The 20186-nt window shown below is 37.8% G+C and overlaps 2 protein-coding genes across 4 annotated transcripts in view; one reads left to right on the top strand and one right to left on the bottom strand.

Annotated features, from left to right (window-relative positions):
- Window positions 1-4312: 4312 nt before the first annotated feature.
- Window positions 4313-11496, top strand: LOC139149582 (JNK1/MAPK8-associated membrane protein-like). The gene is made up of 8 exons (XM_070721409.1): window positions 4313-4459; window positions 4992-5083; window positions 6110-6264; window positions 6865-6944; window positions 7448-7568; window positions 8578-8747; window positions 9168-9244; window positions 9656-11496. Exons 1-8 carry the CDS (start codon window positions 4423-4425, stop codon window positions 9863-9865), a joined length of 942 nt encoding a protein of 313 aa, XP_070577510.1. The 5' UTR covers window positions 4313-4422; the 3' UTR covers window positions 9866-11496.
- The window catches only part of LOC139149581 (leucine-rich repeat-containing protein 58-like), a 24301-nt gene continuing 15499 nt past the window's right edge, over window positions 11385-20186 (bottom strand). For all 3 annotated transcript variants that reach the window (XM_070721405.1, XM_070721408.1, XM_070721406.1), the window contains 6 exons: window positions 19803-19984; window positions 19199-19253; window positions 17459-17619; window positions 16855-16976; window positions 16170-16331; window positions 11385-15561 (listed from right to left, as the gene is read on the bottom strand). In XM_070721405.1, the coding sequence (XP_070577506.1) occupies window positions 15392-15561; window positions 16170-16331; window positions 16855-16976; window positions 17459-17619; window positions 19199-19253; window positions 19803-19984 (852 nt within the window). In that variant the 3' untranslated portion in view covers window positions 11385-15391. The remainder of the gene's footprint in view (window positions 15562-16169; window positions 16332-16854; window positions 16977-17458; window positions 17620-19198; window positions 19254-19802; window positions 19985-20186) is intronic.

Genomic DNA, 20186 nt, shown 5'->3' with positions numbered 1-20186 from the left:
TCCTATGAGAGCTAAAGTTACTAAAGTTGCAATAAAAGTAGGTAATAATGATATGCATGGCAAAAAAACAATTCCGCACATTAAAGAAAATTGACTGTGTGGTAGCCATTTGGGAGACAGGGGGAAAATATCTTGTATGCAGGGTTAACTGTCAATCAAAATACCTGGTATGGTGCCAAATATTCACCGCTTGCTGCTTGATCTGGTTCTGAACAGGGAAATGTAGGCTTGTTAAAATAAAGCTCTTGTTGAAGAGACCAGTCTTTAGGAGTTTTTTACGGGCAAAGTTAGTGGTATAGACTGCATATTTGCAGCAGCACAGAATTCCAGTAGGAATGGAAAAGCACTAGGAAAAGTTCTCCAGTTACATTACTGAAGATGCATAACAAGCATGGTGTTCAAGCACTCTTTCTGAGTAATATCTAAATCGGCATTTAATAGTGTTTTGAAGCATAGTGTGTTTGGTCCCTGTGTTGTATGCTTTATTTTTGAATGTGAACTCTGATTGTGATCGGTTTTGATCACATTGAACCAAAGTCTGTCAGTATTTTCTTCATGGATGAATCACACAATTTCAAGCTTTACTAAATCATTTGTGTTTGTATGCTTGTAAAAACCATATCATATTTTCATTTTGTGAAAAAAAAGTGCCTTTGTACAATTTTTAGTCCCGCGGACGAAGTCCGGCGGGACTTATAGATTGGGTCCCGTCTGTGCGAGGCGGCCATTTTGTTTGCGATTTTTCGTGTCTTTGAACCATAACTCAAACATCCTCAAACTGATTCTGTTCAAACTTGGCACAAAGGCATAACACTATGGCCTACACATGCATGTCAAATTATATTGCGATACGATCCAATATGGGCGTGAGGGAGCATTTTGTTGCGATTTTTCATGTCTATGGACCATAACTCAGACATTCTTGAACCAATTCTGTTCAAATTTGGCACAAAAGCAAAATAGTATGCCCTTCATATGAACACCAATTTATTTTGTGAAATGATCCAATATGGCGGACAGGTGGCCATTTTGTTTGCGATTTTCATGTCTATGGACCATAACTCAGACATTCTTGAACCAATTCTGTTCAAATTTGGCACAAAAGCAAAATAGTATGCCCTTCATATGAACACCAATTTATTTTGTGAAATGATCCAATATGGCGGACAGGTGGCCATTTTGTTTGCGATTTTTTCATGTCTTTGAACCGTAACTCAAACATCCTTGAACCGATTTTGTTCAAACTTGGCACAAAGGCAAAGCACGTACTATGGCATGCATATGCATGTATCATTAACCTTGCGATAGGATCCAATATGGCTGCAGAACTGCCATTTTGTTGGAATTTTGCATGTCTTTGAAGCATAATTCAAAGGTCATTACACCCATTTTGTCCAAACTTGGCACAAAGATCAAGCACTATGCCATACATGTCAATTTACTTCGTGACATGTTCCAATATGGCTGCCAGATTGTAAATTTTTTTCCAATATCTCTGCCCGATGGTCATTTTTGGATTTTTTCATGTCTTTGAGGCTTAATCATATGCAAATATTCCTTAACCAATGTGTTTGAGACTTGGTACAAAGATAAAGTACCATGGCATACATATGCATGTCTACTAATTTTGTGCTATGATCCATATGGTCAAGAGACAGCCATTTGATTTCAATTTTGGTGTGATTTTTTTATGTCTTTGAAACATAAACATAGGTCACTGTCCCTCGATGGACTGATTTTGTTCAAACGTGATACGAAGATAAAATACTATGGCTGCGTTCTTGTGCACATTAAATTGTTTCATTATATGATCCGAAATGGCTGATGGCTGATTACAACAACATACCCAATCCCATAGCATTTCGAAAATTCCACCAAACCATGTGTATAGTATGTGCCGTCATGACACTAGAGGCAGTGAGGGCATCGTTATGTGTGATGTAATCAAAAGTTCCTTCAGTGGTCATTACCGGCAGAGATGAGTCATTTATTGAACGTTCCTCAGATTACTTCATTATGCAAGTCACAGGCCTGATGCACCCGTTGCATCAATGTCATTCCACAGCGACCTAGACCACAGCTACCAAGACACCAAAGATTATAACAAAATGGACAAGCGGGACTGTGTCATCAACGATGACTTGTCGTATTAATTGTTTGATGCCAGTGTGACAGACAGCCTGTGCACAGTGGTCATAATAGATGTTAAGCTGATGCGATTACTAAAAAAGAAGCCATTGAAATCCATAGCTGCAGAAAAGCCTTGACAGATAATCAAAAAATCCGCATTTCATGAGTGACAGGAGACTGGATATACAGTGCATGGATGTATAGTATGTGTGTGTACAAATGCATGAGAAGAGAAATGCAACTTGCTAGTTTGTTTGTTTGTTTACCTTTCTGATGTTTACAAAATTATCTTCCTGATGTTTACACAATTATTTTCTGAACATTTGGCATGCTGTCTCACACTGTATATTGACATCTGTAATGTGTTGATCCCATGCCATTGCATATTTGGCAAATTTCATTTGTATTTTTACTTTTTAAGTGCACCAGCATGTCTACTTTAATTCATGCAGTTTAATCAACTCCTTTAGTAAAGTGTAATGAACATTGACAAAAAGGTTGGTGCTTAGGGACAGAAGATACTACATAGACTATTAGCGGTGAAAAAGACCTGTTGAACTGTTTTTTCCCCAGCGAGTCATGTATTTTATATTTCATGCACAAACTTTTGTAACATACTATATTACTTTTAATGTGAAATTTGATTTTGAAGAGTAAAAGTTCAATGTCAAAGGTTACACTAAAGCCATCTTCAACATAAACAATATGGCCACTGAGAAAATCACCAATTGCACAAAATTCAACTTTTAAATTGAATGAGATCACCGGCAGCCCTTCCTACTCGTCTCACGTACTGTTGCTATTTCTGTTTGTTCACGGTTAACTGTGCACAAATAGAAATTCAGTAATGTCTGTCGGTGTGTATTAAAAATGTTCAGGATATCTTTTTTCAGCACCTTTATACGCAATAGCGCTTGCAAGACTTAAATGAGACAGTTTTGCTGGTGTTTGAGATTGTCAACAGACAGTACTGTAAATGGGAAAATTACTTATTCTTATACAGGAGGGTTTCTTTGTAGACTTGTTTTGGGTTTGAAATACACACAGGCTTCTATGAAGTGCACCCTAAAAAGGAAATTTGTGATCGTGAAACCCAACGATAATAGCTCGATGATGATGATGATTGTGATGATGATGATGATATGATAAGAGAGAGAGAGAGAGAGAGAGAGAGAGAGAGCACACAATTGGAGTACTATGGCATATTTGCACTTTGGGCATTGGTATGCAATTTTAAGTATAATGTACATGAATTCTGGATCTTACCTGCCTAGTGTCGGCATGGGCTTGAAAGACTTTTTTGGCATTGCAATGGGAAACACCTGAATGTAATATGTAAATATCTCAACCTAAACATTGTCATGTGACGCCATGATACTCATGGGTAAGACATGTATGTAGGTTTTGCACCAGTCTGTAAATAGTCTCTCTAATCATGCTGCCCTGGTAAAATGTAAACCCTTGAAATATAAAATAAAAAATATTCTGTTCACACAGGCAGTAGTATTTTTAGTGTATTTTTTTCTGAACAGTCTTCAACGATTTTACTCATTGCTTTTATAATGAAAGCTTCTGACTGAAAGTAAGTGGTTCAACTTGTTTCACAGAAGACTTATCTTGGACAATCACTCCACTCATTACACAAATTATAGACCTGCCCCTTTAATCTACTATCATCAGGAACATTTTCTTGATGGGAATTTTCATAGTTCATTTTGACAAGTACATCTCACAGTGTTCAGATATAGGGCAACCATGTATAGGCGTTTTCAAAACTAAGTTTATACAGTAAAACAGCAATCATGACAGACATAACCCCATGACTAACACAGCTGTAGATGTTAAAGAAAACAAGCAAACAGGTAAAACTTAAGTCAGAAGTGTGAAAAAGATCTCACATACAATATTTCTTGACTTGATACAAAAGGATAAATTGATACTACCTGGTATGTGCTATAATTTTATTGTCCCCTCAAAAAGAAAGTGTACCATAACTTTATTGCAAAAAGAAAAGAGGGAGATGGGAAGAGAAATCAATCGTATGCAGCCTTGACCTTCTGCAGCTCCTTTGATGTAATGCGCCTTACAAGAAATAAAGATTTCACCATAGGCAAGGCAGGAGCATGCTAGCTAGCTGAGTGCATGGATAGTGCGCCCTCTATCAAGGTTGCTGCCTGTGGTCGCACAACCCGGAAGTAAATTCGAGCAGATCGTACACAACAAAACGAGATCAGCACTGGAAGGATGTCTTGCTCTCTGTTGTTTCTTTCAATTGTACGCTAAAGCACAAAGATGAAAATCCAGCAAGGTCCATATCCCTATGACGAAGGTGAGCATTTGATATTCTTGTAGATGAAACTGCACGAAGTGGGAGCGATCGATTCATTTTGAACGTTAGTGCATCTACGGTCGATCGCTTTGACTTTGCTGCTTTTTTTTCACTTTGGACCCCTAGCCCTGCGTACAATGCTGTGTGTTCCGGACGTTAGTATACAGCCCCTCACCCCCACCGTGGTGGGAGGCTGTATAACGCCGGGAAGACAGCATCTTGAATGCGTAAAATCACGAGGTTTATTAGAATTCTACAGAATTAGAGAACGCTTGAGATCAAGAATAACATTTTATAACATATCATATCATACGTAGTAATTGATGGGTTAAACTTCAGAACACATGGCAGCCATACCGAAGATAAGATATAATGTAAATGTACTCATGAAAATTGAAAGTCTAATTTTTAGGCAGTGATGTACCAAATCACAGTCACTTTGATTACGGTTACTCTACTCCACCGGAGGGGTAGAGTAACCGTGCTTTGATGTTAGAACTAATCCTTATATAGCTGTAATTTCCATTTCCAGAAATCACCCACATAGAAGAGGGTGTCAAGTCATGTCCTGGATCGTATTGTGGAAGAAATGAACTGGAAAATGGTACTTTTAGTTCGTGTGGGGTAGGTAAAAAGCATCTACAACTATAAGAACTGGTCAGTGTTGGACTTGTTTAGTCCATGCATGGAGGTAGTAGTTACCTCCATGGTCCATGGAGGTAGCATGGTCAGTCTCTTTGAGATATATAAGCATTTGGTAAAGCCACTTTTATTGTCAAACGGTAGACTCGACATTGGCAAGCATGGTCAAAATCCTTTGAGAATTTGTCCATGAATCATTGTACAAATATTTCAAGCGTTAGACTGAAAGATTCATGTTATGTTTAGGCAATCAATTGCCTCTGACAGGGCAGAGGTTGCAGAGCCAGGGTGCCTACACATGACTGTGGAATCTTTCAGTCTTTCCAGGTGTGTCAAATAGACCAATGTACACCAGCATTAACTCAATAAGGACAATATTGCTGTCATTTTTCTCAGCTTCATGTTTGCAATTTGTAATGCTTGAGAAGTCAATGAAAATCATCACACTTGAACTCATGAAGGTGCACCATTTAAGCAGTACAAGCTTTTGTAGAGTTACTGAATAATAGTACAATATGCTGAGTAATGATTCCCCAGTTCTAGTTCCACCATTCTTTCATAAACATACCAATATACATCTGTTTCCATGGTTTTGCCACTCTCATGGCAATTGCATGACTTTTATTATCATCATTACGAGTCTTTATTTCAGGCTGGCAAGTCTCTAAACAAAAGCCAGCATTAAAAAAATGCACTGAAGAAATTTTGTTGTGTAAAAGACTTTTCTAAAATTAGTAAAAGAGGACAAAAAGTAGTGTTTCTGAATTGATAAAACTTAAAATAAGAACATTCCAATAATCACAGATGCACACTTTATGAACAGAACTCAAAAATTTGGCATAAAATACGAAAAAATGTACATCACAGGCTGTTTCAACTCTCGCCAAGTTTTCTTTCCGCACTCATTACTCTTCATTGAAATTGATGTTGGAGAGAGACAAATTAAATGTAGTCTGTTGTACACAGGTATTAACAACCAATCTTCGTTGGTATTTTTTAATTTTTTAGGCATGTGCATGGGGTTACACAACCAATGCTTCATCCATATGTACACTGTGTGATGAGGTACCCACCTTCTATGATTGGTTGTACCTTGGTTTCATGGCATCGTTGGCGCTTGTCTTGAACTGGTTCTTTATAGAATATTTTGCAAAGTCCAAAAGGTGAGTACTGTAATTTGTAAAGCAGATCTGAAACCGATTCAGTGTTATAAACTCTCTTAGTTTCAACCTCACCTTCAGAAATATTTTGATTTACATGAAGGCGGCATTGTGAACAGCTTTAGGAATATGTCCTCAGACTGAAAGAATGTGATGAAGGCAGAAGTCAGAATTTGTACAGATTTCGTTTACTACAAAGATATACGTCATGAAATACATCACTGTGCATAGAGTAACACTTCTTGTAGCCATGAATGGTTCAATTATTCCAAGTTGAAGCTGTTTAGGTTTGTGCCAAAATGAAGACTTGATACAGCTATTGATAGCAGGGAAGGAAGAGAGGGGCTTTTTCTGAGGGTAATCTGTCCTGTCATAGGCAAATCACTAGAACAGCACCGCTGAGATATTTCGGTTCAGTGGTGAAGCATTGCATGAACAGAATAATGAAAACTTGCCTTTCCATGAAAAGTTTGTAAAAGAGTCAAAGTTAACAAGAATCTTTGCAGTCTGATTCTGTTTCCAGAAAATTGTACAAAATATTATATGAAATATTATGTTAAACACAAATGTAACTTTCCTTCTGACTATATGTTTGCATTTCAGGGCCATCATTTTACACATATCGGCGTTGATTGAATGCTCAATAGCAGCTATTGTGACACTTCTATTGGTGGAACCCTTAGGTGAGTGGAAAAGAATTAATGAGTGCAAGTGGCTATTGCTAGCAAGACTGAAAAACATGCAAAGTGTAATAATTATGCACATGTGATCTGCAATTCTGTTCCAACCTTTTGAAAGGATATCATATGGAAACTATTTTGACTGTTGTGTGGTTTTATTCTAAGTTAGTACATCACTGTTTTTCACATGGAACGCAACTATTAAAGATACTGGAACTGTGCTCTCACAAACTTGTTGCTGAGATCAAAGAAGTTATATCTCCAAGTGTCTCAGGCCCTGAATATACATGGTTATTCTACGCTAATACTCAATCACATACTTAATAAAATGTACATCCTTTATTCTCTCTGAATTTTGAGGAAAAAAGTACGGAGAGTTTTATATATATGTTTGTAATATGAAGATTTTCCTATCATTGAAGCTGTACACAGGCAACAACAGACAACATAGTTTTCTTTCCAATGCAGTGAGCTAAATTTTAAATTAAAAAAAAATTGAATTTCAGGCTCACTACAGATTCGTTCCTGTCTAATTACAAGTCTTGCTGATTGGTATACAGTGCTGTTCAACCCGTCTCCAGGTTTTACATCAACACTCCATTGTACGCATGAAGCAGCGTATCCACTGTAAGTAGATGAGAACGCCCCCTCACACCCATATAATATCTCCAGGAATGGAGTTTTCCATAAATAGCGTATGGAATAGCAGATGCTAGATTGATTAAGTTGTTACTAATAATCTTTACGGCCCTGATACGGCTTTTGCGGCCCGAGGTCGTACGGCAGAAGGGCCTGAGTGTGCGAGGGCCCGTACGCCGTACGACCAAGGGCCGCAAAAGCCGTATCAGGGCTGTAAAGGTTTTATCATATACCTTATGGAATGATAAATATGTAGTTTACATAATATTCAACATCGTTTAGGAGATAAAAATGCGTGCGATATCAAATATTTATTGCCATTTGAGTCAGTTTTTCATAAATACGCCGCTTCCCGTCGCGGATTGACATACATAATGACGTCATTTGTTTACCTGCAGAATTCTAGAATGTGCAAAGCAATATGCGTACTATTACGTGACCAACAGAGATCAAGGCTGAAATCGAGGTGTAAGAAGGACAAAAGCGTGATGTCAGTTTCTTGTAATTTATACTGAACAGGCACGCACTTAGTATACACAGGATTTCACTAGAATTTAGAAATATTAAAAAGCCAATGTCGCCACGCGCAACTACGATCTGAGCGAGCAGACGTTTTCCAAATCTCGCGCTGGCTTTGTGTACGAATGGAACGTTTGCGGATAGCAACGCGCGTAGTAACCAGAATCGAGATAGTTCAGAAATGCACGCGATTGCCCATATTTGGGCACCGGGCCGGGGCGTGATACGTAAAAAAATGCACGGATCTGAGAGCGCTTTCTCCCATAGCTTTACACAGGCACGTGAATGTAGGTATATGATAATCACTATTAGTGAACTTTTATGTTCGTAAAATTCAACTGAATCAGGCTGTGCATATAAGCAAATCTTGAAAACATAAAGTCTGGCTCAAAACATCATAGTGTATTGATAAAATGCAAATTATATCAGTATTTCTTCAAAGCTAAATCCTGCATGGTCTTTTTTTATCACTCTGCAGGTACACCATAGTCTTCATATACTATGCTGTAGATTTGGTGTGTATGATGTTAGTGAGACCGGTGTTAGCTGCTAAGTTCTGTGCAAGATACGGTAAACCGTCCCTGTATGCAGCATTGTACTTCCTTCCTATCTTGACAGTGACACAGGCTGTCGCTGCTGGCTTGATCTGTAAGTACTGGCCAAATATTTTTATAATGTCGTCGGAAGTGCTGATCAACATGTGATTGTTGTGCATTTTGTGAAATTCTCAGTTTGTCTATATGCCACAAAAACTGATATACCTTCAAGAATACTTCAGCTGTATTCAATGCATAAATTATAAACTACTTTCCCCTAGTATGCAATTCATGCATCATACACTCTCCTTCCTCTGAACTTTGACCTCACATACCCCTGTAATCTTCATTTGCCAATCAAGAAAATAACTTTCAGATATACAATACTGAAAATGAAGTGATGAAAGGCAGTTGCAATTGCTTGTGAGAATAAATGCAGATTTTCCAGATTCAGAGTGTGGGTTCAACTGTCTTCCTGTGTTCCACAGTTAGCAATAGGCTGAGTCATATTCTGCATGTGATTCATTTTCAGATTACTCCTTCCCGTACATTGTAATCATTGTCTCCCTGTTGACCAGTGCCCTCCACTTTGCAAAACAAGAAATAGAGGTAAGTACTACAGAACAATGTCAGTTGATCTGTAGTTATTTGAGAGATAACACAAGACGTTTTGCTTTTGGGACAGTCAACCCAGGACGATTACCCAGCAGACACTCACCCAATGCCAACTGGTGTTTTGGAAATGTCCACATGATAAATGACCATCATGATACCACTATCTATACCAGACAGGCATACACAGTTCACACAGTGTCAATGCATCCGGTTTTGTCACTCTGTCTTCACACAATCTGTTTGCTAGAAATTTGTTTCATTTGCAGATACAAGAAGCTCAGTCACTTATCATAGGAAGATTGCTCTCCTGTACCATGATAGAGATTTTGCCTTCTACCCTGGATACATGAGTAGCTGCCACACATGTGCCCAGATAAACATTTGTGCGCAATGCTTTGTTTGCAGGGTATAAAGGACCTCGTGAAGAGACCGGGACATATAGTAATACTACTAGGACACTGGGCAGCCCATGCCTATGGCATCATTTCAATTACACAGCTTGAAAACATAGTATTACATCTAGCACTGTTGGCTTTGGTTCCAGTGCCAGCATTATTCTACCTGATGACAGTCAGGTTCACAGACCCTACTAAAGTGCAGACATATTCAATCTGAGGAATTATATCATGGCGATGGTCAGTGGGTCGTGGTCAAAAAGCAAAGATCTGCATGGATGAACCATGGTTTCTCTACTGTCTATGGATGAACGTAAATCAACCTGTGTATGGGATAATATGGACCTACATATGGATTGTTGAATGAAGAATCTCAAAAGCAGTCCTATTACTGAGTGATCTGTGACACAAAGTTTGCATCAGTAGGAGAACTTGAGATTTTATGATGTCACCTTGCTTGTCAAAACAATGAACTGATGGACTTCAGTTGACTCTGCTGTGTTGCAAGAAAGTTTTCATTTTCCAGAAATTTCATTTTAAGGGACAGGTTTTCTCATGTGTAAATTATATGTATTTTGTGTATGGCTCATCTATTTAAAAATATTTCTGAGTGGGAAAGTCTAAAATTGGCTTTTAAAATAAACATAATGCTATGGGGTCCAGTTGCTTCACGAAGCTATTGGAGGGCCCCCTAAGAAACTTGTTTTCAAAATGAAGATTTGAACCAGTCAGTACCATCAATTTTTTCTTTCAAGGAAATTTTTCCGCAAAGGAGAGAAAATACAGCGCAAAGGAGAGAAAATACAGTTGGTACAATTTTGCAAATGACTTGTTCATGTCATAGGCTTACCTTTGTCATATGTTACTGCCCATTGACACTATGCAAGCAGCAGGCGTGAACACAGAATGAACAAATCTGAATTATCTACTTGTATTACATCACTCTAAGCTTACAAACCAAGCTGTTTTGAATCCTGTATGCACGTTATTAGAAAAAAAATTACTCACAGGAAAAAACAGATACACATACTCAGTAACTTTAGGGGCTGGCTGATGAGACGTACTCAGATTTTCAGGTGGTATTGCCTTAGGTCTCTCATGAATTCACCAGTGAAACTTCCATTAACAGCAATTAAGTTGTTTTTCCCTTCCATCAGTGACTGCACGCACTGTATGTTTTGTGTACCATCAAACTTTTCATATTTCTGAGCTCTGTGGATATGGGAATTATTTCTGAGAAACTTCCGTATGTCAACCTTATAATATTGGATCTAATATTTACAATTTTCTGTAGTCGGAGGGCACTGTTGAGTCAGTGATGTGTCCAATTGGCTAAGAGGGCTCATCACAGGCATGTGTACACTTCTCTTGAAAGCAAGAACTGCAATCTTGCAATGTTGTACTTCAAATCATTGTTGATTTGCACGCACATATATAATGAATGTCAGGGTCATTTCAAGTCATATGTACCATGTTGCCTCCACTTAAGAGGAAATATGCGTGTACTAAGAGCATGCAACATGAAACTTCAATGAACTCGGCAAGAAGAGTTAGTTTTGTCTTTTACCAGGAGTTCGGCAAGAACATACAAAGTTCTCTGTGATGTTTCTCAAAGAGAGGAATTGGACATCGTAGCATTCAAGGTAAATCTGTCAATTTGAGAGATGAGACAGTGGAAGAAAGAAAAAATTAAAATGTATTTATTCTTTACTTACTAGAAACAACCTCAGACAACTGTATTCAGCATTTGTAGGTTAAGTTTCCTTTATTGCTTTGTACAGTAAACAACTTAAGATTTACAGAACTGAATAAATAAGAAAGTCTGGAAAAAATACAGATTGCAGTTACAAATCTGTCTGCATGTTCACTTTGATCTATAGTAAATGTGAAGACAGCCATGTTGTGAGGAAATAATTTCACTCTTTGAAGCATGTCCGTCCTTGGTAATTTTCAAATCGAAATACTGATACAATGTAGCTGTTCAAATGCAGCTGATACAATGTAACTATTCAATGAAACTGATACATACATGCATAACATGAAAAATGCATAGGTAAATACACACATACACAATACTGTACTCAAGACAACACAGTATGAACTAACTACCGTGTATTGGGTGAATGAAAGCCCTTGTTTGAAATGTTGATTTCCAAAGCACTGCAGTGTAATGACTGAACATCAAATTGAGCACAACACATACATGGTTGGTTGGTTATGAACTAACTACCGTGTATTGGGTGAATGAAAGCCCTTGTTTGAAATGTTGATTTCCAAAGCACTGCAGTGTAATGACTGAACATCAAATTAAGCACAACACAAACATGGTTGGTTGGTTGGTTGGTTGGTTGCCCAGTGACTGAGCTAGACCTATTGGAAATATGAACTTTAAGTAGCAACAAATATATTACATCCACTGATGTATTTCTATACATCTCTGTGAAATACATTTCTGTGTTTTGTCGGTAATAGCTGCAGTAGTTCTCAGTGAGAAGTGTAATGTGACATACTATCTCAGAAATCAGTTAATGTAGAAAACGCTTTACACCAGCTATGATAGTATATCTTGGTACCTCTGCATCAGTCATCAGTCTTAATACGTGGTTAGTGTTTGATAATCATTTTACACGCTATCAAAAAAGCAATTACATGAATAATACGGATGGACCAGGTCTGAGTTCCTAGTCTTATACTCACAGGCAGTAAGACAAGAGAACGTCTTTGACAGGTCAGAAATGTACCCTATGTTCCTGGACATATAAAACAGCCAGTACAAATGAAAACAGACAATGTTACGAAAAAAAACAACTTGCACCACATAAACACAGTTAAATAAGTTTCAAAACAATGTCCATTTAAGGAAATTCATCTGCTAAAAAGAATCACTTACTCAAGTATAATACACCAAAATTGAAAATTTCTTGTGATCACAAATTAAGAAAATTCATAAGTCCAGAGATTTGTTTATTCAGATATGATTTAACCGAAAGATTTTTACAGCCATTGTAGTTCAGAAATTGCACATTTTGATGACATTGGGATCCGCACTTCTGTTGAGTATGCCGATGCCAAATACATATTTCAGACAAAAATGCACTTACGAAATGCACATGATCCTCGCTCGAAGTTTGAAATGCCTCATCAATTTGAGAAGTAGTTTGTCAGGCATAATCTGCACATGGCGTGAAATTGGCACTTTTCTTCCTATAAATCCATATTTGTGGCATTTAAAATTTGCATACATTTTTGAGATTGGTACAATTTGATGGCCGAATTGATTCCTATTGAGTGAAATCTTTACCATGGGTATGCACACATAAAGCCACTGAAAATTACAGGACTTTCCAAGAGTCTTTTTTTGCGGTTTTCCAGAAGTATTTGGAGGCGAAATATCCTTATTTTGAGAAATGATTGATTTTCCAGGATTCAACACAGCTATTACACATTATTCAGGGTTTTTCCTAAGAAAGTTTGAAATACAGGCCTTTCCAGATGCATGAAAATCTTCCTTAAAACTCGGAAAATCTCACCCCGCTGTCAACTTTAGCAACCTTTGTTTTGTCTTAGCAGCTCACACAAGAAAATTTCTGTAGATTGTACAGGTTAGAAGACACTGTACATGGTTGGGACATGCATGCTTTGTGAAAACACTACACATGTTTAAAACTGCATTTGTAGGTGCATTTTCCAGTATATTTTTGCAAATTTTGTAAAATGCAGTTTCTTGTTCTCCTCTCAAAGTCAAGTTGAAATGCTGAGTGTTGAACATGTCAACATGGCTTACATGTGTGTAAGATTAAATGTTGTTGACTTCCGAATATGAAACTAGAATTCATTACTCCATGATATCATGACATATTGTAAATAAATACTCTGTATTTCAACGTTCCTTGGGGATGAGAAGAAAAAAATGCACTTGTTTTCTAGAAAGATATAAAACATATCAAACGTCTAGTGTTCCTTTGATGTCAGTTTAATACTGTCATAAAGATGTCAAATAATATTTCTAATTGAATTATGAATCTTGTAGACATTTAGCAAAACAAGTTGAATTCAAGGCACAAACCCCACAATTTTTCTATTACAAAATAGTGGGATGTGTTAACTCCCATTTAGATGGTCATACACAACACAGACATCATTCAAAGTAACTTTCAGTACAACAAAACTATGAAATGAGCAACATTCACTGCCAAGCCGTTTCACAATTTACAAATCGAAACAGATAGATGTATGTGTGGCATACAATACTTTTAGAATCATTGAAGGGAAATATGAATTCCTTCATGACATTCACACAAACATCAATGTCTGTGTTATGATATGGTAACATTCCTGGTTGTAAAACGTGTCATCACAGATGGTAGAATGGAACCATCTTACCGGTATATCCGGTGACCCTAAATTTCCAGTTGACATTCTAACTGACATCACTTGGCCAGGTCTGGGGTATTTGGCAAAACCACATTTGCATGGCCTTGCAACCCTTGTTGAAGTGAAATTTGTGTGACAATGATGCTGGCTACTGTGTATCATAAAGAGATTTCCTTAAAACACATTCCAGCTTTTAGAATATTATATCCCAAAGTCAAAACACTGAGAAGCTGAGGCATTTGTTGGACGTCACAACTTACAATACAATAAAAGAAATATTCAAATCAATGTAAAAATCTTGATTTCAAAATCTTTTCACCAACTGAATTTATACATTTAACATCTTTTGAATTGATGGAGAAAACAAAATAAAAGTGTCCATGGCAACAGAGTTTATACATTCTATGTCCACAGAGGCTTAGTTCTCCTGTCTTTAGATTTCGTTTCACATTGTCATGGTGATTGAATTGTAGAATCGTCTATCTCCTTGGTAAATAGGTTTCTATGATTGTAACCTTGAAACATATGATAGACTTTTACATCTTCTGTGTGGATGTGGAGAACATTTCTTTAGTCTACTGAAACATGAAAATCTAAATGTCACCATGGCAACTGAGTTGATGACGTGCATTTCCACAACACTGAGATTGTAACATCCTGTCAGTATCTCCATGACAACAGATCTGCCAGTATTGGATTTAGTTGTTATTTACATTGTGGTTTACGCTCTTAATTTGACATTCAAAGAAAATGAACGTTTCAACGTCTCTGTGGGGAAAGCTGCTGTAATGCCTGAATAATCTTTAGTATTTTTTTAAATTTACATCTGAATAATGATGACTTTAATGATACTCAGATTCAGTTGTGTTGCTCTAAAAACAGTGGCAGGCTTGCCAGATATGTGAAGTTTCAACCAAAATGATCAATTAATTCATGACATAATTGCCTTTTGCAGCCGACAGTGGTCAACTATCTCATCATGGTTGTGTCACAGCAGGACACATATCAAGGACATTGAATCCATTGAGACGTAGAATGGCAGTAATTATGGCTTGTCAGTAGAGTAAAAAAAACACCACTGTGCCATCAAAAATGCATCTGTGTGACTTCACCTCGTTGCTCAGTGTAACAACACATGGTACTTTCAAATTAGAACTGCATAGAGTTTACCATTTGCATGTAAATCAGCAACTCACATACATGCAGTCGTTGCTTCCTTGACTCTAACCAATTGCTGGCACTTCATAAACTATTAGGGTTAACATTCTTTCTGTAGGACAGAATTATAACATTTTCTCATCACAAAGTGATTATCCTTGGATCCATTGATGAGCTCAAAGGCACAAATGTGGCACATGTTTCTCATGTCAACTCATCTGGTGTCTACCGGTTGACAGTGTGTATTGGTGTATGGTGAACAGATCTGCTGGTATAGAGGCACTCTGTGAAACACTCCAACGTTGCTGAAAACAATCTCAGACTTGTAATGTTTGAAGAAAGGCCCCTCACAGCTGGAACACTGTCTGGCATTCACAAGCATATCTGAAGTGGAAAGAAGTACAGGGGATAAACTGGACTTCATAATTTACCATGGAAAGCCAGTTGTGAAATAACTTTTTGATCAAAATAAATGATCATATTCAAATCAAATAATTTCAGAGCATTTATGAGAAACTACACCAGTAGAATCTTGCCATAAACAAGAGGGTACTTTTTGTGTTAAATATGACAATTCCCTGCTCATACACACATGCTACGCACAAACACACAGACATAGAAACAGACAGACATACAGACACACACAGACACAGACAGACACACATACACACACACAGACATACATACCCTAATGATGGCATGGGCACCCTTGGGTGTTTATAAAGCACCCTGGTGCCAAAAATGAAGGGATTGAAGAAAGATGAAGCGTTTCAGGAGGCGGAAACATAGAATTTATGAGGAAGAGACCAAGTTGACAGGAAAATGAAGAAATAAGTATGAATGAAGCTGTGAAGATGGTGCTTGAAAGAAGGGTTGATGGGTATAGCAGCAGAGTTTTGATAAGTGCATGATTGTTAATGTGCATACTAAACATCAGTTTTGAGTTACGGACAGGGGTAGATTTAAAAGTGGATAAGATTATGTTCACTGACCAACAAGTTCCAGTGGTAAATCATCTTTGGTCCAATGTACATCGTGTTTCACCAATGTCCTAGCTGCTAATTCTAAGAGAGGTGGAATGTCATCCGTTGGTTCAACTGTGATAGCTTGCCGAGCCTCCATGTTCCATTCATCTATTAGTGCATTGTGGTTGGCTGAAAAACAATGACATTTCATTCAAGTTAATCAAAACAGTCAAACTCAGTTATACATGGTAACTCTACTTTGTGCCTGTGGTTCTCATTCTGCAGTTTGTTATCACACTGTGAAACCAAATAACGTATCTTCATATTTGTTCATGAAATTCAATTGAAGAGCGTTACCAAAATGTATGAAGCTCGAAAACAGAATTGTAAATTACGTTTCCTTTTGAGAAAAGTAGATGCTTGACTCTCCATCAATGTTCTTTGCTCAACATGTATGACAGTTCATGCAAGGCTTGAAGGGTTGAATCTGATAGCATTCAACCTCAACCTCTTTGAGGATACTTTAAAGTCACAGTCACATTTGCAGCCTATTTGTATACATTGTTACAGTTTAGGTTTTCCTAACCATTGTGGAGACTGTCAAAGCATGGCAAAGTACAATAGTTTTACAGGGATGCACTAAATCAGATAACAGCGTCTCAGGGATCTGGCTTCTCGGTGATACCACATTGAACACATACACTACACTCACCGCTAAATGTGTACAATTGAAGGTATAGAAGTGACGCCGGAAAGTACATGATTTGATTATTGCGTACATGAAGCTCCTTGAGTTGGTTCAGTCTACCCATCTGATCCGGGACAGCTTTCAATCTGAAGGAAAGAGTTGAAAAATACAGAATAGTTCAGTGTCAACAGTGTCTGAATAACAATACCAAATGAAAGGTTGCATGTGCAACACCATGTACATTGTTCATTTGAATTTACTATATTCTTGCTGTCATTTTTAAAAGCACTCTGTCCTATGCAAGGCAAAGGATGGTAGGGCATTGTCTTAACTTCATACTTTGCTCAGTATAATCTTAATTTTTGTGAGGAGAATACGATTTTTTTATCTGGAGAGGTTCGACCTTTCATATAAATATCAAGGTTGGGATTTTCGGTCATATTTACCTCATCACTGATTTTTGCTTTTAGTGATCAGGCACGCAATGAATGGATTGCAAAGATGTCTTTCTTTACATTGCAGGAACTTTATTTTCCCATGTCGTATTTTGAGATTCATTATTTGTTACAATGAATATTATCATCAACATAGACAGAATAGTTAGCAGTGAGAAGACAGAAAGTCTTACTTGTTACTTGAAAGCCAGACTCTGACCAGTGATGTACATCTGGATAAGGAGTCTGGCAGGTAAACTAGTTCACAGGATGATACATCTAACTCAGCTAGTCTCACCAAATTACCAATGTTCTTGGGCAACTCACTCAGCCTGTTCTCTCCCAGGTACAAGGTCTGTCATGTTCGGAGAAGTAAATGCTATGGTCAATATCAAAACCTCCAAGCTTGGGACTTTGTGTCCTAATGCTTAGCAGAATGTCAAAACCAACCTTTGAAAACACAGGTTATGTTTTCAGTGTTTTTGGCAGCGTAGTATTTGGAAACAAGAGCATGTGCATGAAAGACAAGATGCTGATTGTTCATATGAATGATACAATTGATAATAGGCAGACCTTGATGTGTGGCTAGCTTGTCTGCACGTTGTGGGCACTGATTGAATACCGCACTGTGAGTGTTGAATGAACACCAAGTGTTGCAGATTGATGTGAAATCAATCACTTAATTTACAGATTTCTCATTCATGTAGCAAAAAGAGTCACACACTGACAAAAAAGCAGGCCTCGAAGTTTATTTTTTTGCTTAGCTGCCCACTGGGCAGGTACTCTGAAAATTTACCAGCCCAACAAATATTTTACCTGCCCAAGCCAATTTCACAAATCTTTTAGTTCAGGTCGTCTTTTACGTGTGCTACTAAAGTCAAAGCCTGTTTTCTGGATCGTGTCGTACCTATACAAAAAAGCTGATGACTTGTTGACAAGTGCCAGGAAACTATTAGCATTATATTAGCAATACATGACTGCCTGCTCGTCTTTCTCATCTCACTTTAGCCATTTGAACCATTCATCCCTGTATCCCCGCTTCCATTTTCGCTCATACTCCTTCTAATATGAAGTCGACTGTGCACTGCCATCGCTTTTCACGGACTTTTCACTTTCTGTTGACGTGCTCGCTACAGCCGTCGATTCACCACATGGCTCCACATTTGTTGTATCACTCTCATTGCCTTTGTCGGCCGTTGCTGTACTGTCTCCTTCTTTGTCATCGCCTTTTCTTTTCTCACTTTGATTTTCTTGAGCAGTACAAACTCCCTTTGAACTTTATGTAAAGCCAAAGTTGAAAAGACTCATGTTTATTCTATCATGAGGTGAAGCGAGGCACGTACGGAGGAATGAATAAGTCACATGTCCAGTGACGATGTATGCAAATTTATGTAGCTATATTTAGACCACGTACGCTGTGTACGTAGGAGAGGTCAGGTCGCAACACCAAATATGTACTGCCCTCAATGCGGAAGTTGCTTGATGACAACGCGATCGCGTCAAACATCGTTTTACTTTGAAAAGGTCCGTGCTTTAAACTTTGGGCAAGGGCATTGTTATTGTTTTGTTTCCTGAATGTGGACATTTTTGTCAGCGAAAACATGAACTTCCTGAAATAAGCAGTATTAGTCTGACAAATTTACCGGCCCAGCTGGGCCGACGACAATAAAATACACCTGCCCAGCGCAATTTTTACCGGCCCTGGGCCGCTGGGCCGGCGTAAACTTCGAGGCCTGAAAAGCAAATGTCAATCAACCATACACGTATATTCAGCTCCACCACATGTACTAGAGTAACAGAGGGATACATGGTATGTTGCATAGTGACTGTTTGCTGGGACTGAGTTTCATGAAGCAAAGTCTGATAGCAGTGGTGTAATTGTCACAAAAACATACAGTGAGTAAAAAATGCTGTGCTATAATTGCACTACTCACAGTTAAATTGACTAAGTTGCTTATTTCATCAGGCAGCTCGGTCAGTTGATTAGAACTGAAAGACAGAAAACAGAATATATTGATATTTGCTTGATATTGTATTTAATTTGCGATATTAAATTTGACTGGCCATGAATACCTGTATACTGGAGTCAAAATGTGTTTTATGACATGCCTCATCCATTTTCTAACTGAAAAATTTACAAATTTCTCAACTGCTTGTCTAGCTTGCAGATGACACCGTCATTTTCTTGAAGGTGCAAATGCATAGATGTTTCTTTTAGCCTTATCTGGGTAACAGTTGTCAAGATTGTCACCAGGTCAGTTGACAATCCTTTTCGCAAATGTCAATGCTAAAGTGACACATACCATGTGACCAGCATAGATTGATGAATCACTACAAAGACTGTAGATGAGATGTGTTATATGATACAAAACATTCAATCAGGAACACTTGAATTGAAACATGGTGGACACAGAGATACTACATCACTTATGCTTCTTTAGACACACCTCTATAAATTATCATGTGTTCATGCTCATCAATATAGTAATCTCAGAGGGATATTTTAGCCAAGGAGATCAGATAAACTTAAGAACTTACTGGGCACAAAGCTCTTCCAGTTCCACACATTTTCCAATTGAACGTGGAAATGTCTGCAGCATGTTGTTGGTCACATTAAGGATATTCAGGGATACCATATTACCCAGTGAGTTGGGAAGCTTTTTAATTCTGTTGTTTTTACAGTCTAGCTCTTCTAACTTCTCCAGGTTTCCAATGCTCTCCTATTGCAAAACAGATTCAGAAGAACAATTTTAATATGAAAGCTATAGAAAGGTCAGATTGGATAAGGTTCTTAACTTGGTTAATGCTATCCAACAAAATGCATTCTCATGACCTCTGGTAATTTGTATAGTGGGTAACATTCCAATTCATTTACTGCATGAAAAATGCAAAGTTTTGATGGAAAAAATGTTAAGCGGCAGT

Source organism: Ptychodera flava, chromosome 14 (genome assembly GCF_041260155.1).
Source record: "Ptychodera flava strain L36383 chromosome 14, AS_Pfla_20210202, whole genome shotgun sequence".
NCBI classification, from domain to species: domain Eukaryota; kingdom Metazoa; phylum Hemichordata; class Enteropneusta; family Ptychoderidae; genus Ptychodera; species Ptychodera flava.
The sequence above is the reverse complement of the archived record's forward strand: the minus strand, read 5'-3'. Positions and strand labels throughout refer to the sequence as shown.

Bases quoted from the DNA above. Each gene is read 5' to 3' on its own strand.
- LOC139149582 (XM_070721409.1), top strand. From the start codon at position 4,423: ATGAAAATCCAGCAAGGTCCATATCCCTATGACGAAG. The intron at 6,945-7,447 runs GTGAGTGGAAAA...ATTGAATTTCAG, and splicing joins TCTATTGGTGGAACCCTTAG to GCTCACTACAGATTCGTTCC. The intron at 8,748-9,167 runs GTAAGTACTGGC...ATTCATTTTCAG, and splicing joins TGTCGCTGCTGGCTTGATCT to ATTACTCCTTCCCGTACATT.